This window comes from Syzygium oleosum, unplaced genomic scaffold (genome assembly GCF_021117445.2).
Source record: "Syzygium oleosum isolate NSW1041296 unplaced genomic scaffold, Sole_v2.1 Sole_v2.46, whole genome shotgun sequence".
NCBI classification, from domain to species: domain Eukaryota; kingdom Viridiplantae; phylum Streptophyta; class Magnoliopsida; order Myrtales; family Myrtaceae; genus Syzygium; species Syzygium oleosum.
This window is the reverse complement of record NW_026607530.1, coordinates 1,141,777-1,167,194: the sequence shown is the minus strand read 5'-3', so window position 1 is coordinate 1,167,194 and position 25,418 is coordinate 1,141,777. Positions and strand designations below refer to the sequence as shown.

Below are 25,418 nucleotides of genomic sequence, written 5' to 3'. Positions count from 1 at the left end.
AAATTGTTTAGCTCCGGTCGGCATACAACGCGTAGTTCAATTTGGCTCTGCTAATATATGCTTACAAAATCATCGATCTGAAAGATTACTCAGATGGTAATCAAAGCAAACTGATAAAGCTAAACCTCTCATCCAAACAATATATCGATTTCTCGTATTCCTAAAGACATTATTTCAAGGTCGATATGTTATTGTGCATTCGATAAATGGCAATCTTAATATCTAATAATCTGAGTTTCATTCTTCACAGACAAATATGTCAGCCCAATCAACAACTTTCCATCATTTCATTCAATTTCCAAATCTAAGACTACATGATTTCGTGAGCGAATTATCAATCTACACCTAAGTATCTGTTATTAAAATTGTACAGGTGGTTGATGAGTTTTGATTTTGTTTGGGAGATATCAAACTCAATTTTGTCAAATCAAAAGATTTAATGTTTTCATATAGTTCAGTTCGATCTATCGGTTTTTTCTACAACGCGCCTAGGTTTCGTACTTTTCTCACAATCAACCCCTAATGTTCTTGTATTTGGGGCAACAAGTTTCAATGTAATTGCACATGCTACCCCACCAGATTTTCAGGTGATACACAGTGATTGACTTTGTCCATGGAGTTATTCTATACGACGTGTTGAAACAAATCATGTCATTTTCAGGAGGGCAATCACAAAGTTCCTGATGCAGGTGGCCTTCACTAACACTTGGCTTTTTCCCTCAAAAGAACGCGGTTTCTCATACTTCAATTTCTTTTCAACGTTCATGCGCTCAGACAGCGCACTGAAAACAGCAATCAACATATAAAATATACATATATCCTTCACTCAGGGGCATTAAACTATCGAATATATAAATTCATTGTAGATCTAAGCCAAGCTGCATTGAGACTGGATCTTTCGGTATCCAAAACAGGTCACAGGAATGCAGCTTGTCTTTGCCTCTTTCGGATCTGCTAACATTGGAGTCTCCAAATAGGTTGACATTTTTGTTAAACCCTTTATTGTTCTTCCTGAGAGGCTCCCCAGAGCTAAATTTCAGGTGTTGCCAAAATCAGGAGCAGAGTCACTGAGAAATGAAATTTTACTAGCGAGTGTGGGCCGTTGCTAAGTATGGAAAGTCCAAGAAACAAGAAGAGAGGATACGAACATGGGGCTGGTGTTTTGGAAGATGACGCGATCATTGTCGGTGAATCGAAGAAGCGGAAATTACCCACTTTGGGAAGGTCTGTTCTGCACCACTTCTGAGTAATCTGATGTTTCTCCGATGATGGGTATTTGTTAGATTTCGATTTCTCATTCATTCCTGGTGATATCAAGTTAGTGACTTTAGCGGTACAGAGACTTGCATGAGCACTTGTGAGTTGTGGTGAGTATTGAGTAATATGGTCCCAAGTGATTTCAGTTACTTCTGATTAGTAATACTGACTCCTCAACTTGTTTGGAAGTGAGCTCCTTGTAATGAAATCCAGTTTCTAGTTTTTTAGTAGAAGATGATATGCAGAGTCCTATTAAAAAGGAGAAAAACGTAGAAATTGTGCCGGATCAATCTATAAGGTGAAAGCTGTTTGAGATACTTGAGAATGGCATTGGCATATGGTTGGGCAAACATTACAAGAAAGAGAGAGTGCCATTATGAACGCAGATCAATCAATTCGACAATATACTTCAACATATCGACATGCATGGTTGTGCCTCATGTGATGGTAGAACATTGCCTAGAAACACTGCCAAAATCTGTTAACCTGCATTTTGTTGGCAGAAGCCTTGAGGTTCAGGCTTGTCGAACGACCTTATTGTGTAGCTTAAAGAATATGTTCACTTTGAGGTGGAGGCAGTTTGAGATAATCGAGAGTATGGTTTGTGCAGCATTGTCGTGGAAGCCTTGAAGGTGGACAGTTTGCAAAGGTTTTGCTCATCGCTGGAGCCTCTACTGCGAAGAATTGTGAGTCATCACCTCTTCGTTTAGACAATAGACACATTGAGAAATGGTCTCTTTCATGATATGCGGGTTGTCTTGGCATGTCTTTCACATGCTCTAATGTTAAAAAATATTTGTCGTTTAATTGTACTAGTTCATTGAGCACGCCAGTTGTTAAAAAGGAGGTAAACATCACTCACTTCAGCATTTATTCTATCTCCTGGTTATAAAACAGGTGAGCGAAGAAGTAGAGAGGGCATTGACGAGGTTAGGCCATGCTAGGCTGGCTGAAAGGTATGTCGCTAAGTTAAATGACCCCAGTTACAAACACTGGCATGTGGTAGTAACTAAACAAACAGAAACAGAGATATCCATGCTCACATAGAGAACTAATCGTGCATGTGCTCAGCATAATGCAAGTAGAGTTCGTGATGGGATGAAATAATGACCAGTTATACTCGCATTGCAGAAAGGAGCATCCTGAATATGTTAATTACTATCCTTTGAAAGATTATGTTAAATCAGAGTGCTTGTGAATGCTGCAACTACTCTCTACTGCTGGAAGAGCGCAGTAGCAGAAGCATCAGACGAAATGCAACTTGTTTTTTGGGGGTATGCGAGGAGGAAGGCTTTGCTTGATGGCATAGAAGTTGTTTTCTTCTGCTTAGATCCCATAAAAAGGCTTAGCGTGCTCCATCACAAGCAATTCTTCTAACTGCTGTCAAAATGTTTCTGTGAAATTCTGTAACGCAATTTACTCAAGTTAATGTGCAATTCTGGTTTGCATAAAACTTCAATCTCCATGATTAAAATCAATTCTCTAACATCCAACATCATGTTGAAATTAGATACCAGATGTGGAAAACATTGAAACTGTAGATGACAACCCAATGAGCAAACTTCTCAGCTATGGTCGTTTTATTACAGTATGGACTCACAGATTTCCCTTTACAGGTCAGCCCCACCTAGAATACAAAATCCAGAAGTGAAAGGTATGCAGCTTCAATTTAAGACCAGAATGCCGCCCCACCTATTCACTGGTGGGAGGATCGAGGGCGAACAGGGTGCAGCTATTCATGTCGTGTTGATAGACCGAGCCACTGGCCTTGTGGTGCAAGAGGGGTCTTCATCGAATGCCAAGCTAAATGTCGTGGTGCTCGAAGGAGACTTCAATGACGAACCTGAAGGTGATTGGAGCGAGGAGCACTTTGAGAGTCTCGAAGTGAAGGAGCGGGAGGGCAAAAGGCCGCTTCTCATGGGGGATCTCCAGGTTATACTGAAGGAAGGGGTTGGAACTCTTGGGGAACTTAGTTTCACTGATAATTCCAGCTGGACAAGGAGCAGAAAGTTCAGGCTCGGTGTGAAGGTTGCTGCCGGATCTTGTGAAGGGGTCCGTGTTCATGAGGCTAAAACCGAGGCATTTGCTGTTAAAGATCATAGGGGAGAATGTGAGTTCATAGCTGATTTTTCTCTAGACCATGCACTTCACAAGTTCAGATAGAGATGCTACAGCTGCAAAATTCCTGCAGTCCTAGTGAGAAACTTCTTAGATAACAAGTTACAGTTTATAGTCACTTGGATGATCTGCCTCCCTTTGAATTAATGATAAGATCATTAAGTCTAGTGGAAAAACATAAGGATCTTAAATTAGTAAGACAAGAATCGTAGACAAGTGTGATGATCCACTTGATGGTCCTTTCCGTTCTGCTGTCGTTATTGCCCACTGATGCAGGTTCAGATTTAGTTACAATGACATGGATTGCATTTTTCAGTGTATAAAAAACATTACCCACCCGCTTTGCATGACGAGGTGTGGAGATTGGACAGAATAGCAAAGGATGGAGCTCTGCATAAGAAGCTAATTAATGCTGAAATCGTAACAGTCGAAGATTTTCTACGGCTTCTTGTCGGGGACCCTCAGAAATTAAGAAAAGTAAGGACTTCCTTAGTATGTTAATTGGTATTTCTTTGATCTTTTCTTTGATCTGCTTACACTATGACTATTCTGTGTGTGTACTGATAATCACGACAAAACTATAGATCCTAGGGAGCGGAATGTCAAACAGAATGTGGGAGAATACAGTCGAGCATGCGAAGACGTGCGTCATGGGTGGGAAGGTGTACATATACTACACTGACGCGAATCATAATACTGGCGTGGTCTTCAACGATATATATGAGCTCAGAGGCTTTCTTACTGATGGGCAGTTCTTCTCTCTGGAAAATCTGACCCACAAGCAAAAGGTTAGTTCTTCTCTGCTATTGAAAAGTTTTGCTCGAGTAATCGATTTTTTTTTATTTTCTTGAAATGTTGTTCCCCCCACTTCCATCACACGTGTGCTGAGAAGGTTTTAGTCAACTTAATGATCATGACAAAGAATCCTTTTTTTATATGCAACTCATCTTTTCCTTGTTTCTGTCTACAGATCTCAGTAGATTCCTTGGTGAAGAGAGCCTATGAGAACTGGAACGAAGTTGTAGAATATGACAGCAAAGTTCTAAGCTCCATCTCCGGTACAAGGAAAGGAACAACATCCTCAGTTTTCCCGGAGGCTGTAACCGAGAATGCTAGTGTGCGAGATCAGCACTACACATCGACTACACAATACTCGCAGCAACACACATCACGATGTGAACAAAGAGACCCGCAGTGCCAAGTTCAGAATATCTGCCCACCGGTTTCTCCGCTCATGGAACTTCCAGTTGTTAGACTTCATCAAACTGCAACTCAAGTTCTAGATGCTCCACAAGTAGCATTTCCCAGTGTTGGTACAGATTTCTTGTCCGCCGCAACTCCGGGGATTGGGGGGACTAATTATTCCGGAGACTTGTTTGCGGAGGAAATTCGGCTCAGGAGCACAGAGATGCTGCAGGGTGATGATATGCAGAGACTGCTGAGGTCATTCGGTACAGGACCCAGCTTCCACTATTCGAATAAGGATAGTTTCACTTATCCGTATGACAGTAGGACGGATTGCCAGCTCCGGCAGACATGCAGCCAGCGCACGGGCAAGGCCGTCGTCGGCTGGCTTAAGCTGAAGGCTGCATTGAGATGGGGCATATTCATTAGGAAGAAAGCTGCAGAGAGAAGAGCTCAGCTTGTAGAGCTTGATGACTCCTAGACCCTCTTTCTTTGTTTCTGTCTTTTTCTTTCTCTGCCTCTCCCCGTTACCCTCTGTTGGATACTCGAGCACTTTTAAAATGGCGATATCTTTGGTTGACATTATAATGGCGATATCTTAGCATAATAAAGCAGCATGAACGCTCTTTAACTTCTCCTTTTTCCGGCTTTTTTTTTTTTGTGCTTTTACTTTCACTGGCAATTTGGCATTTCAAAGTCAAGAAACAGTTTTGCGCCATAAAAAGAATTGAGAAGCATAGTAGATATCCGAGCGGTCAAATTTTAAGCAGTTGATCAGATTCTCAGCTAGCATATTGCGATTTTTTCAGTAGGCTCTATGAGGACTTGGAAATTGTCAAGTTATCAAATGAAAAAAGACTATAAATGATATTAAAAACCAATCCACATGACCGACCCTGATTAAGCAAAAATATGACTCAATGCCGAATTAAACTTCCATTATGTACATTGTCTCGATCTATCAGCAAAGAAATGTAAAGGAGAATGATCATTTGGAAACAGAACATTGCAAATTTCTCGCGCCATCATTATCGGTATGAACAACGCAGAGATCAAACAATATGAACGAAGCAGAACTGCGATTAGCAGAACTTATAACAGACATCTAGACAATGAAGACTCAGAAGAAAAAAACTATACTCAGGAGAAAAAAAAAAAAGAACTAAATTACAGCACGATGCGAGCTCTTCAGAAAACTAGCAGCGGAGAATTCTTATATGCATGACCCAAGTGGATAGGGGTCAAATCCCAAATCCGCATCTATCAGCGGCGTTCCATTATGTTCCTGCATAAAGACACAAAATTCCAATTCCAGAAAACCGAAAAATTTGCAGAAACCTTCCATTCAAGTAGTCAAAAAGCGAGGGAAAGCGGAAGAGAGGAGAAAGAAACATGACGAGTCCCTAGTATATCAAACTTGCAAGGTAATAAAACTATGTATACCAAGATTAGGTAATTACATATAAGGTGAAGATACTCCGTTTTGTCAAGTTCTGTTTATCAGGAAATATGTGAGTCCCAATTAAAAGAGCAATTATCACAGACCCAAAGTGCACAGATCTCCCTATTTTTCATTTATGAAAATCGTAGACTAGTTGCTAGTTATGACTCATTAGGGCCAAGGTTGAGCAAATGGATATAGAATCAAACATGGTACCAGCGTCAACAATGACCTTCAGTCAACAATGACCTTCAGATGCTCTCAGAAGACGTGATGAGTTATGTTCTACTACCAAGATGTAACTAACACTCAGCAAAGCCAATAAGTGCGAAATTCAATCCAAGTATTCAACAGCACATCAGTAAACCAGAGCTATGTACTTCTCATCAGAAAAAAAAAGATCTAAACAGAGAGACTGTCACTGCCCAAGAGGTGCATTTGACTGATGAAGCTGTCTAGCTGTTTGGCCAAAGAGAATATCACAAGCTACAAGTGTATGCCTAAAGCCCAACATGACAAATGTAATAACAATCATGGTAATAAGCTGAAAAGATTCTTAATTAATAATGCATCTTACAATGTGATACTTACACGCTTGATGGCATTCATTAGCTCATCCAAGGACTCGTAACTAGTTTCAAAGATACAATCCTGCACCTTCATTTGCTCAAAGGAGTTGTTTTCACCAGATGTTATGATTGAGTCCATAGAAGATATATCAACTTCGGCATGGCAAACGGCAGACGGAGCTCCTGAATTTAGTAGGCTAGGCAGAGAAACTTCAGCATTTGGACCGCAGTGTGCATTAGTTTGCCCCATAATATGGCTGACAGAACCAGCAGAACCACTAGCAGGAACTAGACAGCTCACTCCGCTGTTTTGACTCAGACTTTGTTTGTAATTCTGGGATTGTTCTTCCCATCTTTGGACTTGTCCAAAATTCACATTCTGAACAGTATTAACCAACCCCGCATCACACTGAATGTCACCTCTATATTCATCCATATTTCCCAACATTGCGCCAGTTGATGAGAAGTCAATCCGGCCTTCACGAAATTGCGGGCTGGCCGACAAAGTACCCATTGACCTTTGATCAAGATTCATTGTTCCCGTCAGTGGCGGAGGATTTGAAGAAGGAAAACTAGACAACTGCATGGAAGCATGCCACGTATCATTTGACCTACTTTTATCAACAAAACTGGGTCCGGATACAAAATCTCCAATGTCTTGGGTTTGTACTTGATTCCCCTGCAAGAATACCTGAATGCTTCTTGGAGTGTATAGAGAATTGCTCGAGACACCAGTCACCGCTTGGGTATCTGAGAGGTTAGTTGCAACACTAGCATTCGTTCTTTCGATATTGAACTCTCCTACATGGGCCTTTACATTTGCCTGCTGCAACTGGTTAAGCTCCAAACATGTCGGAGTTCTTTGAAATGGATTGTCAGTTCGAGCCCCCACAGCATTGACCGAGCTTCTAAATTTTTGCATATGGTCTGTCCGATACACTCCGGAGGATGTGATCCCCCGCAACCCTAAACTAGCTGGTGTGCTTAGCCTACCTAGCATCCCGCCTGCATGATAAGAGGATAGAGATGTGCTAGAAAGCCTTCCTGATCCAGCTAATGCATGAAAATCTCCAAATGCTGCCTGGCTTACCCCGTTGTTACTGAATTTTTTCAGGTAAAGCCGATATTTCTGTATCAAAGCAACAGCATCAGACCATAGATTGTTTCGTTTATACATTATGTACCCTAGAAGACCCTATAAGTCATGAAAAGGGGCCTAGCTCATAGCAGTAGTCATTATAGAAGAATCTCCGTGTGTACTAAGCAAAGATTCCTAGCATATTTGGAGATGGACGACCAGCCTTCCATTTAAAGCATCAATTAGGAAATAAAATGATGCCTCCACATAACCTACGTTATAAAATAATAGTCCCGTCATAGGAAATGAAAGATGATACAGGGTCGAGAGAATCTGTGATATACTGTCGGATGGTTGAAAGAATGAATAGCTATATAAAAGCATTCTCAAGGACCCCACAGCGTCTCAATCAAGAAAATAGTAATGAAAAATCCTTTATAGTGACAAAGAAAATACATAAGAGGGCAAAGAGCAGGGGCTTGACCTGTAGGTGACTGGCCACATTTTCCCTTGTAATGCCTTCAACATTCATCAAGTCCAGGATTTTCTTAGGGACAGCCTCTGCATCGACATTAACAACAAATGGTGGTTCACTCAAAGGAGAAGATTTCTGCAAGAATTAGTATAAATAAGAATGAACAACCAAACTACGTCGCAATCACGAAGAACTCACTCTCATAGCCTAATTGTTTAACAGCCGAAACAAACTTGCGATGCAGATCAACAGACCAAACGACTCGAGGCTTTTTTTGGGTCGACTGGTCATCGTTCTCGTGTCCGTTCTCTTCACTGTCTTCTTCCTCGTCTTCTGTCTGGTCCTTCCTTTTCTTGTTAGGCTTTCCATTCGGATCAACATTACTCGGTGATACAGGTCCATGCTCTCCATCCCCAGATCCATCCGAAGACTTGACTACATTGGCAAATTTGCTTCTTTCCTTTGGTTCTAACTTTTTTCTCCTCACTAAGTGTTGCCATATGTTCTTGAGCTCCTCCATTCTGGCGGGTTTCAACAAATAGTCACAAGCGCCATGAGTGATCCCCTTCATCACAAGTTCAGTATCACCATGCCCAGACAACACTGCAAACAATCAAAATGGACAAAAATTACATCGAGACCAACGAAGATATCTCGAGGAAAGAGACAATAAATAGAATTCATAAGAAACAGGGGATTTCGGCTTACTGATGACAGGCAGATCCATTTCAAGACCCACAAGCTCTAGAAGCTTAAAGCCATCCATGTCAGGCATGTTCACATCGCTAATCACCAGGTCAAACTTGTTCCTTTTATCCCTTAGCATTTTCAGTGCCACGATTGCCTCATTGGTCGTAGTAACTACAAAAGATCAAAGAATTAAACAAGAACGAGATGCAACTGAGATAAAACTTGAGATCCATTTCAAATTAAAGACCAGAACATCACAACTTGCAAACATCATTTCAATGAATGAATTCCCCAAAACATATCCTTAAAGGCAGATAAACAATATCCAACGCCCCAAAACTGCCTAGCAATTCTAAATTAAAGCCAAAATCCAAAACTCTGTACCACAATTTCACTGATCTAACGCTATTCTACGACACAAAGAATTAACACTAAAAATTTACCAACGCTCGCAAGAAAGCAAGTAAGCCGCCAGTGTGATAGGCCCAGACACACGCGACAAACCCAAAAATCACCAACACAAACAGACATCCTCAAATACACTAGAAAGGCGCATAAACAAGGGTGTCAGACATATCAATTGCAGTCAAAAAATTAAAGACACTAATCCAACCTTGATATCTGCACTTCCGAAGCATGGCCTCCAACACTTTGAGGCAAGACGCATCATCATCAACGGCCAGAACTCGCATACCGACCGGAAACGGGTCCTTCCCGTCTTCGTTTGCGGAACCACTCTTCTTGTCCTCAACAGCCATTGCCTCTCTCGCAATTTAAGGACGCCCAGAAGACGAAAAGAAAAAACACACCCACCAAGAACAGAGCCACAAATTTCAAACTTTGAGTGTGAAAACTCAAAACCCGGTTCTTGAAAGCGAGAAAGAACCGATAAAACAGAGATCTTTTTCTTGTGTTCTAGTGAAGCCAGCCTTTTCAAAGCTTTTTAGCTTCTCTCGTATTATAAAATCCCTCGAAAGCCTTTGCCCTTTTTATAATGCTTTTCCCTCTCGCAGCTCAATTCGATTCTTTTATGGTAATCACACACTTTCCCTCATTGGGTTTCAGTGTGGAGGGACTTTTTCAAGAAACAGAGTGTCTGGCTTTTCAACGTTTCTCTGTTTTTCTTGCCTAATCAGACCCTTTTTCAATACTTTGCCATCTGGGATTCATCCATCTCGACCGTCCATTTCCCCCGTGGATTTCTGACTTGGTGAGCTAATCATGGTCTCTTCCTTGCCTTGGTAAAATTGATTAACATACTTCCAATGTAAGCACGCTTTATTCTGTATCCTACTTTGTCAAAGTTACCTTTCTCATGACAAAAGCTAAAAAGAAAAAGTCACCTTTTTATGGAATTTATGGTTCATACCAATAAAGAAGAAGTTACCTTTTTATGGGTTCGTGGCATTTTTTTGAATTCTTGGATGGATTCCTCAGAATTAATAAATCCAGTTCATCATACTTACCTACTATGATATATATGATGTGAAGGAAGAAGACCACTTTTAGGGAGAATGAGCCCTTCTATATTCTCAAATATGACCTTGGTTAAACAAATTTTAAGTATGACAAAACCCAAACTTTACAACTCAATTTAAACTTCTAATCCAATCCATCCTTCATGAATCTTAGCAAAGCTTAATTGTGTTATGGATATCTCTGAGAAATTCGCGTTTAGATATTCTATTGCTATATTTCGCGAAATCCATGTCTGTTGTTTTAACGCACTCGTGCTGGTGTATGTAAATGCTCTTCGGATTTTGTGCGATGGCAAAATCTATTTCCACTTACGATTTGCGAAACATGTAGATCTAAAAGCTGACAATCCATTCCTAACTTATACAGGTGCACACATCACATGATCAGAGTTATTCGAGTAAATACCGAATACTTCTATTCGCATCATATGTTCCGGCAATGCTAAATTCCATTAAAATAAATTAGCGATGTACGGCTCTTTCAAATATTTTGGCGAACGCTACAATTCACTTATCCACGTGCCCTGAATAGTAAAGATCGACCTAGTTTATACTTGAATTTGGTATTCCGTGAAAACTTAAACGCTTGTCTCGAATGTTTATATCGAGTCTTGTATAATGCGGTTTTATCGACTTGTGTCAATTTTGATCCGCTTCCGTTTCTTTATAAATAGAAAAAAGAATTTAAATCTCACCATAATGCTTATCAAACCGCAAATTTGTGCCTCATTTAGCATTATTTCCTTAAGTTGAATGGATAATTTATGCTGTAAATCTCTATTTTTCCGCTCATGGTCGCTTTTGTTTCTGTTTTTTTTTTCTTTATCTGTCTCCCTCTCCTTCACCTAAGGCTTCACGGTACGTCTTCATTATCTTGACCAAGAAAAGTCAGAAAAACGTACGGCGCGGAGACCGCAGAAGCAGCAGGAATGATGAACTGTTGGCCCCCATCGTACGGCTCAAAAGAGACAGACAAATTTTTTTTGGCCCTTTTGGCTGTCATTGTCAAAGGGTTTAATTATTTTGTTATCATAAGTTTCTAGTTTAGACATTATCGATCCAGAATCTGGCAATTATTTTGGCCATAAATGCTAATGATATTCCAATCTGGCAATTTTTCATTGAGAAAAGATTTAATCCTTCCAGGCCGCCAAAATTTAGTCATCTTTTCTAAGAATGGCCCGTGATTTTTGGGTCATTAATTAATCTTCGAATTTGGAGGACCATATTGCCCAAATTTATCCTGCACAGCTGGAACAAATTGATTTTAAATTTTTTTATTTTTATTTTTGTCGAATGGTGTATTTTTTGGTGATTGACTAAATTAAGAAAAATAATAATTATGGTGGGGAAATTACAGACTGCATTGCTTTATTTGGAATTTAAGGGGAAAAAGGGTTTATCTGGGTAAAATAGTTAATGTTTTTTAACGACCCTATTTATTGTATTCAGCGTGGAACAAACCAAAAATGGTCCTTTCTTTATTAGCAAATGAACCGAAGATGTTCGCATCATCTACGTCTTCCTAAACTTCTCATCGAAGATTTTATGAAAGGAAAACGTTCTTTCATTATTATTTCACATTGGGAGAATTCGTAATATGGAATTTGTGCGATGAAACATCAACATACAACGTATTTTGTCGACATTCTTTTTCTTCTAAATGTTCTTGTATGAGAGAACGCTGGACATGACCTGCTTGGATGACATTTATATAATATTAAGGTAAAACCCGAATTATATATGATATCACATGATATGGTTAACTTTATATATCAACATAAAATAAGATGGGTTTCCTCGTAATCCTGTTTTTTGGCACGTAGAAGCGGAATGAAGATATTCTAGGCCAACGTGAAATTGCAAGCACGATCATGACACGTCAACATGAATTGTCAAAGCTATTTAGAGCCACATCGAACCATTCCTAAATAACGGTTTCAATGTATATAGGCCAAGGAAAAGGGAATTCTACCCTGCAGAATAAAATTATAATAACATCATCTTCAATGTGGAATAGAGAGTAGAGTGCTATTAATCTTTTTTCAGTTGAAACTCAATGTACACAAGCCAGCTTAACATTTCAAATTGATTCGGAGCTTAGTCTACACGCAAGGAACACACACATTAAATGGAGTTATAAAGGCACGAAGGGTTATTTGCAAGTTTGCAAAAATTTGAAGCCTATGTTTGCAATGGTTTAAGGGGAAACATATATTTGCCATAAAGTCCACGGATTCGGGGTATTTGCATTAAATGAGATTGAAAGTCATGAGGACAAATGAAAATGTGGACGATGATATTTGCCTAAATCGACAAAGGTTTAGAGAGTCAAATTTGAGGATGGAGGGTGTCTAGGTTAAGAGCCTTAGCAATTACAATCAAAACTTTCAACACAAACTTACACGGGACCAAGCAATTGCCCACGAAAACTCAACGATTAATCGAGCTGTAAGAACGGCCGGGATTTTGCATCTTGCATCTCAAGAAACGCAAGGTCATCTCAAGTTCGGTTCTTACTACCATTGGGGTTAGGCCATAGGAAATAAAAGATAAAATTACCAAAAAAGTCCTAAACTTATTGCAATTATGCCAATTCACGCATAAAGTTTTTTTTATGTCAATTTAATCCTAAACCTTTTGTATTTGTGCTAATTCAATCCATTCGGGTGGTTGGTGTTGACGTGGATGTCGGCCAGCGCCGGTCATTCAGTAGGCGCTGACATGACAATTTTTAAATACCTTTTTGATTTTTTTATTAATTTTTAACATCACAGTAGCCGCCGAGCTCTGTCGGCTGCCAACGAGGGTTGAGGCCCTCGTCATGGCCTTGTTGGCCGCGGGCAAAGTTGGCCTCTCTTGCGGTTGGCGTGGCCATGACGAGGGCCTCAACCCTTGTTGGCAGCCGACAAGGCTCGCCGGCCACTGTGTGGCCTCTCTTGTGGCTGGCGAGGTCATGGCCGCCTTTGCTCGTGGCTGGCAAGGCCCTGGTGATACGGGTGAAGGTGGCCATGGCCTCGTCCAAATCTGGGCAAGGGCTATGATCCTTGCCAGCGGCCAGCAAGGGCTTTGCGGCCCTCACCGGCCACTAAGGGAAAAAAAAAAAAGAAGAAGGAAGAAAAGGACAAAGAAAAAGAAAAGAAAATTAATAAAAAAGTAAAAAATTATCACGTCAGCGTCGGCCAGACTGTCGATCCATGTCAGCGGTTGTCGGTTAAAATTGGCCGAATGAACTGAATTGATACAAATACAAAATATTTAGGACTTAATTGATAAAAAAAAATATTTAAAACTAAATTGACATAATTATAATATGTTTATGACTTTTTTGATAATTTTTCCGAAAATAAAGTAATTCCTTGCCAACCTCCGGTTCTCACGTGGGATGGTCAGCCTTCGAGGAGAAGATGTGGGGGCCCTAAGAAGGGGGTCCTTTGGATACTCGGACCCACTCGAGTCGAGGACGCTTCAGTCCTGTAGGTCATCATCTGGCCTCAGCCAAAGATTTCTTCATTCATATATCCTGCAGAAAAAACACACACACACACAGCCCATTTCACGAACGAGACAACATCACACGATCGAAGCCCAAATATTCGCGCACAATCTTCGGACACATTGATGTAATGTAGGGATCCACGCTTGAAACAAGTGGAAGACAAAAAGATAATGGGCAAGTAATCAAGAACCGCATGATTGAAATCTTTGGCTGATTATTCGATGATTTGTGTAGGCTTAACCACTGACTAATCCCGCTGAAGTTCAACGGGTTCTGATTACATTATTCTGTCGTACCAACTGTCTTGTCCGGATTATGATAATCTCCAGGAAGTGGAAACAAAGCAAAAGCAGCCCAGAGAAGAAGAAAAGAAACCCTCATCATCATTCCAAGTTTCGTGGAAAGTTGCTGGTCTACGAGTCAAGGATCGACCTAACCACATTCCAATGGCTTCCAAGGATCCATCCATGGAGAAAGTAGGACTTTCTCAACCGGGATTCGTCATGATTTTCTTGGTTATGTGAACATTGCGTTTCGTTACAGGAAAGTGACATAAATGGTTTCCTGAACTTTAGTCCAATGTGTAATGTCGTCCTTGAATTTTTAAATTGTTTAATGTGGCCTTTCAACTTTCGGTACATGTTCAATTTAGTCTCCGCACTATGTGAAAATATTCGATGTTGTCCCTGAACTTGAATAACTGGAAGTGCAATATTGAACATTTTCATATGATTTAAGGACTAAATTGCACATGTATCAAAAGTTCAAGGATTACATTGAACGTTAGGATATAGTTCAGTGATCATATTAAATAATTTAAAAGTTCAGAAACCACATTGCATGTTAGGCCAAAGTTTAGAGATCATTTTATGTCATTTATCCCTTTCACGAGTGATGCGTGTTAAGTGATTATGTGAATTTTGTCGTCCCGATGTACTTGGTCTTCCCATAGTCTATGTATTGTATTATACTGCATGGTGCTTTTAGACTTGAGTGGAATATGCACAAACACTTTTAGGGGATCATGGACTCGACGGGCTGATCGGACCTGCAAAGCCCTGAACTACAAACATAAGCCCAAGAAGAGCAGTTGGAAAAATTGTCCCCCATTTGGTGTCCATATACTTTTGAATCATCATCATCATCATTTCTTTACCAATTCTACAACCACCACCCTCCTCCACCACCCCTGCCAACGCCACCAGAAAGACGTAGCCTGTTTTTATCCACCATTGAGATCTTGATGTCATAGTTGACTCGTCAAGACCTTGTTGAGATCTGACCATCGATACATCGATAATGAGAGCCCAATATAAGGATGGGCACGGGGCGGGAACGAGACGGGGTGGGCAAGCCTTACGGGTGTTGTGCCCTTTGTGTTGAAAATAATTCAATAAAGTTTCAAATTATATATTTGACGCGTACAATTGTTAAAATTTTGATAAAATATCTATGTTCTAAAATTGTTGAAAGCATCATTGCTCAACATTATCCATTATATTTATTTGTTCGTATGGTTAACTTAATAACATATTTATTTTTAAGTTTTACATTAATTGTAAATTAAGAAGATAATTAATTAGATGGGTTTTATGATAATTAATATAAAATTTTCAAAATATATTAGTTACTAAGCAGTAAAGCAGTGCAATCAAGATTCTACACATCTTATATCTAACATCGTTTGTATGGGTTTTTTTTTTTCACTCTTAATAAGTAACCTATTACTCATTTCATTGGTGGAGGATGCGAGATGTCTAATTAAAGTAACACGGTCCATGTAAATAAGATTAATCCTATCGTAGAAGCATTCTACTTTTCGTCCTTATACTTTAATGCTTTTTCTAATTACATCATCGTATTTAGAATTATTCTAATCAAGTCATTCTTCTGGCACATATCGTCTAATCAATCTCTCCGGCACTAAATCCGACCAAATCAAGCTAACAAGGCGGTCGGATGATGCCGGAGGATGACATCGATAATATTTTTCTAGGTCAAAACCCAAGTGCATGAGAGAGAGAGAGAGAGAGAGAGAGAGAGAGAGAGAGAGAGAGAGAGAGAGAGAGAGAGAGAGAGAGAGAGAGAGAGAGAGAGAGAGGGCGAGATTATGAGTAGAAGAAGAAGATTCTTTTTCCTTTTCCTTTTTTTTTTTCCCACGGTAATGTCCATGACAATAAAATGTTATTCATGCCACACTCAGGCGGTGCTGACAGCCACGTCGGCTGGATTCGATAGAACGTAGTGTTGGAGAAAATCGATTAAATGATTTACACTAGTAGAAGGACTTGATTAAAAAAGGGAAAAGTATAGGGACTTGATTGAAAAAAGTTTGAAATTACAAGGAATTTAGGTAAATTTCTTGTTATAATTCATAACGTGGTCCCTTGTTGAGTTTTAAAAGGTCGAAAGACAAAAATTAGAACGCTACTACATCAACATCATCCCTTTATATCCGCACCATTTGAACCTTTTGCTCGTCTCCTTTCCATATCATGAATTTTACTCAAGGCAAGGTGCCAAACACAACGAGCCACTTACTACCGGTCAGAGGCTTATGTACATTCACGAGCTGTTAACTTAAACATACCATTTAGCTGATATTCAAGACTTGAATATTTCCAGATATTTTTGTATTCATCTGGTCGTTCAGTTCCTCAGGATTAATTATGGAATCATTGCGCTATCATGTCTAGTTTTATATCGATTTTGTTCTCTTGCACCCTGAACTACAGTTGCTCAGTCCACTCAGGCATAAGTATTTTTCAATTGTAGATTAAACTCGGACCCATAAGAATTAATCGCAAAAGAGGAGTTTTCTCACACTCTCAACTATCTTGGGTGACAGCTCACATTGCTTTCTGTGTCCCTCACAAGTTTTCGCACATATTAAACAAACTCACTATGCACACAAGACCAGACTCAATGACAACATATAAACATGCAAAATTACTATGAGCCCTTCTTCGATGTCAACATGGACTTATCTTCAATGAGGAAAATAAGTCTTGTGAAAAATTAATTTTCCAATTTTTTGTTATAATTCATAACGTGGTCCTTGTTGAGTTTTAAATTTTAATAGGTCAGGAGAAAAAAAAAAGAACACTGCATCAACATCATCCCTTTGTAATTGCACCATTTGAACCTTTTGCTCGTCTCCTTTCCATATCATGAATTTTACTCAAGGCAAGGTGCCAGACACAAAGAGCCACTCACTACCGGTCAGAGGCTTATGTACATTCACGAGCTGTTAACTTAAACATATTATTTAGCTGATATTCAGACTTGAATATTTTCAGATATTATTGTATTCATCTGATTATTCAGTTCCTCAGGATTAATTGTGGAATCATTGTGCTATCATGGTTAGTTTAATATCGATTTTGTTGTCTTGCACCACGAACTACAATCGCTCGGTCCACTCACTCATAAGTGTTTTTCGATAGGAGACTAATAGACTAAACTCAAACCCATAAGAACGAATTGCAAAAATGGAGTTTTCTCGCCCTCTCAACAATAGCTTACATTGCTCTCTTTGCCTCTCACAAGTTTTCGCACATATTAAAGAAGCTCACCATGCACACAAGGCCAGACTTAACAGCATACTTGTATGCGAAAACACTATGAGCCCTTATCCGACATCAACATGGACTTCATCTTCAATGAGGAAAAAAAGTCTGTGAGAAATTAATTTTCCTTTTTACCACCACCCACGATCCTATTGGCAAGAGTTCAATTTGAACTTTCCTAATATGGCCTGGGTTTCCTTATAATTCAATTATGGGCTGCATTTCAAATCAATCGGGATTAACTTTGAGCCATAATCAACAAATCTTCACCTTGGCAAGAAGTCCAACTCCATCCTCATCGATCCTTGTCTCTCCCTAGCCCATTTGGGCTCCTCACCCTCTACAGATGCTCGTGTAATCTAAACAATTTCGGCACTTGCTCAATTGGATACGAATTGTTAACATGTATCCCATATTATCTACCTTATTCACTTTCTCAACGGATGTGGTTTTCTATGACACAATATTACGAATAAAGTGATGTTTGACATCAATGTGTTTCGTCCGGTTGTAACACTTCCGATTAAAATCAAATGTGTTGCACTTTGATTGTTGCAATATCCAACAATCTTCTCCTGTTGCAATTCCAGATCACTGAGTAAACCTTTGAGCCAAAATAACTTCCTTGATTGCCCCGTATACTTTGCTTCATTCCTTGACAAAGCAACTACCGACTGTCATTGCACTTTTCACTGATTGCACAACTTGCAAACTGGACACATTACTTGTTAAGCACCTCGGTCCATCCAAGTCATTGACAAAATCTGAATATGCATAACCTGTTATACCTCTTGGAGTCGATCTCTTCCAAAAAGTCAAACCGCCGTCTACTGTCCATCTCAAATTCGTTGGAATTCATTTCCCAGTGTTTCTTTCCAAGATTACTCATATACCTGCTCATAGAGAACATGAGACATATACTCTCTTATCCTCCGACAGTGGTCCAAGGACAACTGAAAGCTTCAAATGCGCAGTTCATAGGGTACTCACCATTTGGCGTTATGCATGCCAAACCGTCTTAGCACTTTACTCATGTAATTACCTTGTGATTGCTAAAGCGTCCTTGCAGACCTATCCCTCTAAATCTCCATATTGAGTATCTTTTTTGCTGCACCTAAGTCTCATCTCGAACTCACTACTCAATTACCACTACAGCTCATCAAATTCAGACATGTTCTTGGCTTCTATCAACACATCATTATCATACAACAAATAAATGTAGCCAACATTCGACAAAAATAAAAAATAATGTAGCTAACATTCTCTAACTTTCTATAATACATATAATTATCATGAGCACTCCTACTATACTGCTGGCAAGTAATAAAGGAGTCAAACCGTTTGTATCACTATCTAGGATATTGCTTAAGATAATAGAGGGATCATTTAAGCAACCATAACTTGCCTTCTTGGGCCAGAAAGTGACATAACCTTCCGGTTGTTGCATGTATCTGCTCCTCCAACATTATGTGTAGAAAAGTGTCTTAACATCCACATGCTCCAACTCCAAAATGTCCGTTGCAGCCAATCCCAACAACACCCTAATCAAGTCATGCATTAGCACAAGTGATAATAACTTACTGCAGTCAATACTCTCACACCGTGTGGATCCCTTCGCCACAAGGCATGCTTTATATTTGGTCGCCTCTAAACCAAGATCGCCAAGCTTCTGCTTGAATAAACCGATTGTATCCCACCATCTTCTACCCCTTTGGAGGTACTATTACCTGTCAAGTCTGATTTAGTTGAAGAGACTCTTATTTTCTCTCCCAAAGCATCAATCTACTATAGAGTATCTACACCTCATACCCCCTCTTGGTATGAGAGGGGGTCCTGTGTCTCCTCTGCAATAGATAAGGATGAACAACGCTATCAGAAGTAATGTAAACTATATAACCATACATTTGTGATTCTCTAATATCTCTATTCTCGTCTTGCATTTTCACTTTTTGCTTGTAGGGTTTCCTCTCTCCGAGCCGCTTGCCCCTTCTTTGAAGATCGTTCATGAAGGATATCGGGAAAATTACCAAAATAGTTCTAAACTTATTGCAATTGTGCCAATTCAGTCTTAAACCTTTTTTTGTGCCAATTTAGTCCTAAACCTTTTGTATTTGTACCAATTCAATCCATCCGGCCAATTTTGACCGGCCGACGATGACGTCAGCCGACCGGGCAACGCTGGCGTGGCAATTTTTTAATATTATTTTTATTTTTTCGAATTATTTTTATTTTTTTTCCCTTTTTTTTTCCTTCATCTTCATCTTCAACCTTTGGCTGGCGAGGTCGGCCTCGCCAGCTATTGGTCAAGCCTCGTCTCGCCAGCATTGGGTGAGGCCGACCTCGCCAATGCTGGCGAGTTCGAGCCCTTGCCCTTTCTCGCCCTTGGTGAGGCTCGACCTCGCCATTGCTCGGCAAGGCCGGCCTTGCTAGTTGCTAGCGAGTTCGAACTCACCAGATCTGGCAAGGTCGTCCTCACCCAGAAACGGCTAGGTCAACCTCGCCAGGGGCGGTTGAGGACGAGCCCTCGCTAGTAGCCGACGGGGTTGACCTCGCTGGCCCTCGCCTTTGGCCGGTGGCCGGACCAGCGACCGGCCAAAGGTTGAAGATGAAGATGAAGGAAAAAAAAAAAGAAGAAAGGGAAAAAGAAAAGGAAAGGAAAAAGAAAAGAAAAGAAAAAATAAATAAAATTCAAAAAAAAAATTATTAAAAAATTGTCACGTTAGCGTTGGCCGGCTGACCCGTGTCCATGTCAGTGCCGCCCGGTCAAAATTGGCCGGATGGACTGAATTGGCACAAACACAAAAGGTTTAGGACTGAATTGACAAAAAAAAAGGTTTAAAACTGAATTGGCACAATTGTAATAGGTTTATGATTGTTTTGGTAATTTTCCCAAGGAGTTCTCTCCCTCTCCCTCTCCCTCTCCATCTCCCTATCTCTTCTTCTTCAAGAATCCTTCAAGACTTCTTCGGTGATTTCGTGGACGTTGTTGTCGACTTCCTCTAAGAAAGTGGAGAGTTTTGTCCCAGTGAACTCTAAAAATCGAAGCACGAGTGCCTTGGAAGAATCAACATGCTCACTTTGGCTCTAGGTGTTTGCTCCGAAAAGTCGAGCGCTCCACAAGTCTCTAAAGCTCATCTCTCGCTGTGTTCAACGGTGAGCTTATCTGAAATTATTTTTGTGATCAACTAGTATCTATTTTGCAATTCTTCTTTCTCGATTTAGAGTTAGATCTAGATTTGAATGCTCTTATATCCCGATCTAGATATAAATTTGGGATTTACATGACATTATTTGTGCTCTTTCAACCTATTGGTGTTGATGTTGTCTCTATGATGATGCTGGGGACGCTGAACTTAGGCGCGTACCACTTTTTTGACAAAGCCGTAGCTATTAGAAAGGAAAATTTCGGCTGCGCTCATCACCGATGATAATACGAGTTTCGATGATCGGCCGCCGATTGTGCTATGGTGCTATGATAAATTCATTCTCTTGGAATGAGCAAGTCTCTGTAAATAAAGCTTTGTGATTGGATTTGTCTTGAAGTTATGTACCTGTCTTTTTGTGTGAAATGAAAATTTCCTTCTGACAAAAAAAAAAATCTCTCTATTCTCTATCAGTCGCTATGAAATACCGCGTCTTTGTGAGCTCCCCCTCACCACCGACACTATCCTCCGTCGTGGGTTGACTCGTGCCCTCATTGGCACTTGGCTCGGGACCTCTATCCTCACTATCTATCCTTGTTATCCATTGGGCCTCCACTCGAGTGATTGTCAGCTGCAAAGTTCAATGAACGCACATAGGAGGACCGCACAAACACCAACGCAAGTGGTGGACCGTCGCATGAACGAAACGCCATCATGACCTAAACAAGATGTCTGAAGAGAACTAGATACTGGCCTAAATGTCCGCACAAAGACTTTGCAGTTGCCTAATATGCTTCTTGAACAATATTTCGCCTGATCAATCGGGTCAAATATTCAAAACAAACGTGCTTTGGTCAGCCGTGCATGATCTCACACGTGGTTGCGTAATGTAAACAACTCGTGAAAGTCAACGAGCAATTTGCGGTTTTTGATCCTTTTGAGTGTCGACTCCGGTATGCGCCCGCTTTCCAGATTGCAAGCCAAGTCAAATGTGCAATTAGGTACTTAGCAACATCAATCGCACAGACCAATTTCCTTCGTGTTCAAGTTTGACCTCAAGGCTCGAGCTCATTTAACCCTCGAGTCGATGGCTACGAAATCGTTGACTTATTCCTATCGACAAGGTAAAGTCAACCTTGCCCCGCATTCGATGTTCCAGAAGAGTAACAGTACAATCTTCGAAACTGCATGCTCAAAATTAACCCGACTATAACACAAATGGCCCATGACGGTGTTCGAAAGTACTTCGAGCAATTCACTAGTTCCACTTAATTACACACATCAAACAGTAATTCATTATGATAGCGTTGAGTTCAAATCACGAATATGAATGGCCTCTACCCATTTGATTTGTGAATTGTGGGATGAGTACGATGCCAACCAGCTTAGCTCCATACATAATGGACAAGCCACTTCGGGCTAAATAATGGAGTGGGTCAAGAAAGGCAGCCCTTTAGATATATTTCAATTTCATAATTTAATGCTCTTTTACCAGTAAAGAAAGCGATTCTCAACTATAATCAAAACCACCATTCACTTAACATTTTCTTCATTCGTTATCATCTAGAACATGGTTCCAATATCACGCAACTTATGGAAAAAATCATCCATATCTGCGGTCCCAAGAATTTTCTATCCAAGAATCCGATCTGAATAATACCTAAGACAAATTCGATTCATATATATAGATACATAGGCTCTATCCCTTTTACTTGTACACATGCTTCAGCCATTTCGAACCCTTTTCCGGCAAAGCATGGCAAACTTCAGCTCCTTGAATTTGCTCTTCGTAGTTCTTTTCTCTATTGCAGCTGCGGAAGGCGCTGTCGCGGCTTCGACTCCGGCGGCAGCGGTTAAAGGCGCTTATTATCCTTCATGGCTCTTGAGTTCTTTGCCTCCGTCATCCATAGAGACGAAGCTCTTCACTCACATCCTCTACGCTTTCCTCTCGCCGAGCAATTCGACTTACAAGTTCGAAGTCTCGGACTCCACGGCCCCTCTGCTCTCGAACTTCACTGCCGCCCTCCGCGGTAAGGACCCGCCTGTGAAGACCCTCATATCTATCGGCGGCGCGAGCGATGGCCCGACTCTCTTCGCCACCATTGCCGCGAGCGCTTTGACACGGGAGCTCTTCATAGACTCCTCCATCGAGGTCGCGAGGAAGTACGGTTTTGACGGGCTTGATCTCGACTGGGAAATGCCCGAGAACCCGAAACAGATGGCGGACTTGGGTTTGCTGTTCCAAGAGTGGCGAAGCGCAATGAAGAGGGAGGCCAAGGCCACAGGTCGGCCCCCGCTGCTTCTCACGGCCGCCGTGTACTTTGCCGTGGACTTCTTCCTCTCGGGAACGTACCGCATGTACCCTGTGGCTTCAATTAACGAGAACTTGGACTGGATCAACGTGATGTGCTACGACTATCACGGCTCGTGGGACACTTCGGCCACGGGGGCCCAAGCCGCATTCTTCGACCCGAATAGCAACATAAGCTCGAGCTATGGGCTCGGGTCATGGATCCGGGCCGGGTTGCAGAGGAAGAAGGTGGTCATGGGCTTGCCACTTTACGGAAGGACTTGGAAGCTCAGGGATCCGAATGTTCACGGCATCGGGGCGCCGGCCGTCGGGCTCGGCCCGGGAGACGACGGCGTGCTTACCTATTCTCAAGTGCAAACGTTCAACAAGGAGAACAACGCCACCGTGAAGTACGACACGACCACCGTGTCAACCTACTCTTTTCAGGGGACGTCGTGGGTGGGATACGACGATGTTGTCTCGACGGCCGTTAAGGTTCGGCTCGCTCGGGCTCTTGGGCTAAGGGGGTACTTCTTCTGGGCTCTCAGTTATGACAAAGAATGGAGGATATCAACCCAAGGTAATTTACTCTGTCTGAGTAGCTGACCACAATTGAAAGTTTATTAGTGAAAACGCTCTACAAAAATATGCTAATATCATTCGATTTTTGTATCTTGCAGCTTATAGAGCCTGGACCTATGGAAAATGAATTGGACATTGAAAGACTGTGTGGGGGCCTCACCGGAGCTTTGGAGATTTTAATGTCTAGTGGGAGCTCAACATACGACAGAACCTCCCTATCATAATGCGTATAGAATCACTAGTTAAGTCTTAGGTAATGTTTTTTTTTTGGTCGAAAATTAGGTAATGTTGATTATGTCTATTTAAATCCTTATTGTAACACTAGTGGATAGAGAGGATGAAATAAAATTGATTTGAAGATCATTCTGAGGTCATTATGACTACGTGAGTGCACTTGCAAGGATGGTTATCATTCCGATATCAAGACAAATGTGCGAAACAAAGTATCGATCGAGTAGTGGAACGGATATGTTAAATGATTTGTTGATGCTCATGACGGTCGATTAAAAGTTTCGCGTTTCAACACGAGGTGTACATGCCGGCTTATCCTGTCATTTAGTAAACCAACTTTCAGCAAATTTATTAATACATGGCACTTCTTTGTATTGCGTATTCATATCTTGTAAAAAAGATAGTATGGGCTTCGGGACGAAACTTACCAATATCGATCGCGGTCCATATACCCTGCCAATACACATTGTAGTCCATCAATTGCCACTACCCCATGTAGTTGAAGCTGAAAATATGAAACAGGATCCAAGTTTCACAACAATATAAAATGGCTAGGCAAATAATTATGCTCTACATGATGAGAAAGAAGTTGTCCGATTGTTTTATTTGAGTTCTTTGGCAGCATTAATCTCAGTTCCGCAAAGTTACGCTCGCTAATTCGAAATAATAAGTATGAATGAAGATGAATTGAACCTTGAGAAATATGAAAATTGTTCGAAAAGTTTTAAACTTATTGCATTTTTATCATTTCAATCCAAACTTTTTAATTTTGCCAATTGAATCCTCAATCTTTTCAAGTCTTGTCAATTGAGTCCATCCGATCAATTTTGGTCGGAAATTGCTGATGCGGACATCGACCGTCCTATGTGGCAGGACAACTGGCTCTGATGTGGACAAATTGTAATAGTTTTTAATCATTTTTCGAATTTATTTTATCTTATTTTATTTTCTTTCTTTTTCTTTTTTGTTTCTTTTTTTGTTCAAAGGATCGGCAGCCCGCTGAGGGCTGGCAACCTCTGTCGACCATTGACCAAGGGCCGGTGACCCTCGCCGGTCCCTAGGCGAGGGCCATGAAGCTCTCGTCGGTCGCGAGTAAGCCAGCGACTTCCGCTGACCATTGACTGAGGGCCAGTGACCCCCGACGGCCCTTGGGCGAAGGCCACTAAGCCCTCGCCGATCTTGAGCAAGGGGCTAAGGCCAGAGACGGTGTTGTGACCCTTGCTCGCCCTCGCCGACCACAACGAGGGCTTGTAAGCCCTTGCCAGATCCAGCAAGGGTCATGACCTTGCCCGTAGCTGGCAAGGGCAAGGGGGGAGGGATTCATGGCCCTCACCAAGGGGTCGACGGGGGTAGCAGCCCCTTGTTGAGACCGGTGAGGGTGTTGCAACCCTTGCCATCCCTCGCTGGCCACAGCGAGGGCTCGTAAGCCCTTGCCAAATCTGAGAAGGGCCATGACCTCGCCCCTAGTTGGCAAGGGCTAGGGGGGAGGGCTTCATGGCCCTCGCCTAGGGGTTGACGGGGTCGCCGGCCCTTTGAGCCAAAAAGGAAAAAAAAAACAAATTGAAAAAAATTAAGAAATTATTAAAATTTGTCCATGTTAATACCGATCGTGTCACGTAGGACGGCAAGCGTTCATATCAGCGAATTTAGCCCAAAATTGGCCGGATAAGCTTAATTGGCAAAATGTGAAAATGTTGAACATACAATTGGTAAAATTAAAAGGTTTATGATCAAATTAATAAAAGTGCAATAGATTTAGGATTTTTTGGATAAATTTTCTATAAAGTAAATTTGGTGCACTATACTAATTACC

The 25,418-nt window shown here is 41.1% G+C and overlaps 3 protein-coding genes across 3 annotated transcripts; 2 read left to right on the top strand and 1 right to left on the bottom strand.

The window, feature by feature from the left end:
- Window positions 1–838: 838 nt before the first annotated feature.
- LOC115687418 (calmodulin-binding protein 60 F-like) lies at window positions 839–5,171 on the top strand. The gene is made up of 7 exons (XM_030612974.2): window positions 839–1,224; window positions 1,868–1,943; window positions 2,155–2,213; window positions 2,874–3,367; window positions 3,692–3,852; window positions 3,960–4,163; window positions 4,346–5,171. Exons 1-7 carry the CDS (start codon window positions 1,112–1,114, stop codon window positions 5,039–5,041), a joined length of 1,803 nt encoding a protein of 600 aa, XP_030468834.2. The 5' UTR covers window positions 839–1,111; the 3' UTR covers window positions 5,042–5,171.
- A 289-nt stretch (window positions 5,172–5,460) lies between these two features.
- On the bottom strand, window positions 5,461–9,923 carry LOC115687349 (two-component response regulator ARR12-like). Its single transcript, XM_030612871.2, has 6 exons — window positions 9,427–9,923; window positions 8,832–8,984; window positions 8,322–8,726; window positions 8,133–8,209; window positions 6,593–7,699; window positions 5,461–5,845 (listed from the first exon to the last, which is right to left on the bottom strand). The coding sequence occupies exons 1-6, from the start codon at window positions 9,569–9,571 to the stop codon at window positions 5,774–5,776; spliced, it is 1,959 nt and encodes a 652-aa protein (XP_030468731.2). The 5' UTR covers window positions 9,572–9,923; the 3' UTR covers window positions 5,461–5,773.
- A 12,160-nt stretch (window positions 9,924–22,083) lies between these two features.
- On the top strand, window positions 22,084–23,748 carry LOC115687347 (class V chitinase CHIT5b-like). Its single transcript, XM_030612869.2, has 2 exons — window positions 22,084–23,372; window positions 23,473–23,748. Exons 1-2 carry the CDS (start codon window positions 22,223–22,225, stop codon window positions 23,499–23,501), a joined length of 1,179 nt encoding a protein of 392 aa, XP_030468729.1. The 5' UTR covers window positions 22,084–22,222; the 3' UTR covers window positions 23,502–23,748.
- The last annotated feature ends 1,670 nt before the right edge of the window (window positions 23,749–25,418 follow it).

Bases quoted from the DNA above. Each gene is read 5' to 3' on its own strand.
- LOC115687418 (XM_030612974.2), top strand. From the start codon at position 1,112: ATGGAAAGTCCAAGAAACAAGAAGAGAGGATACGAACATGGGGCTGGT. The intron at 1,225-1,867 runs GTCTGTTCTGCA...TGGTTTGTGCAG, and splicing joins AAATTACCCACTTTGGGAAG to CATTGTCGTGGAAGCCTTGA. The intron at 3,368-3,691 runs GTGAGTTCATAG...TGCATTTTTCAG, and splicing joins TAAAGATCATAGGGGAGAAT to TGTATAAAAAACATTACCCA.
- LOC115687349 (XM_030612871.2), bottom strand. From the start codon at position 9,571: ATGGCTGTTGAGGACAAGAAGAGTGGTTCCGCAAACGAAGACGGGAAG. The intron at 8,985-9,426 runs GTTGGATTAGTG...GATCTTTTGTAG, and splicing joins TCGGAAGTGCAGATATCAAG to TTACTACGACCAATGAGGCA. The intron at 8,210-8,321 runs GTGAGTTCTTCG...ATGTCGATGCAG, and splicing joins TAAACAATTAGGCTATGAGA to AGGCTGTCCCTAAGAAAATC.
- LOC115687347 (XM_030612869.2), top strand. From the start codon at position 22,223: ATGCTTCAGCCATTTCGAACCCTTTTCCGGCAAAGCATGGCAAACTTC. The intron at 23,373-23,472 runs GTAATTTACTCT...TGTATCTTGCAG, and splicing joins ATGGAGGATATCAACCCAAG to CTTATAGAGCCTGGACCTAT.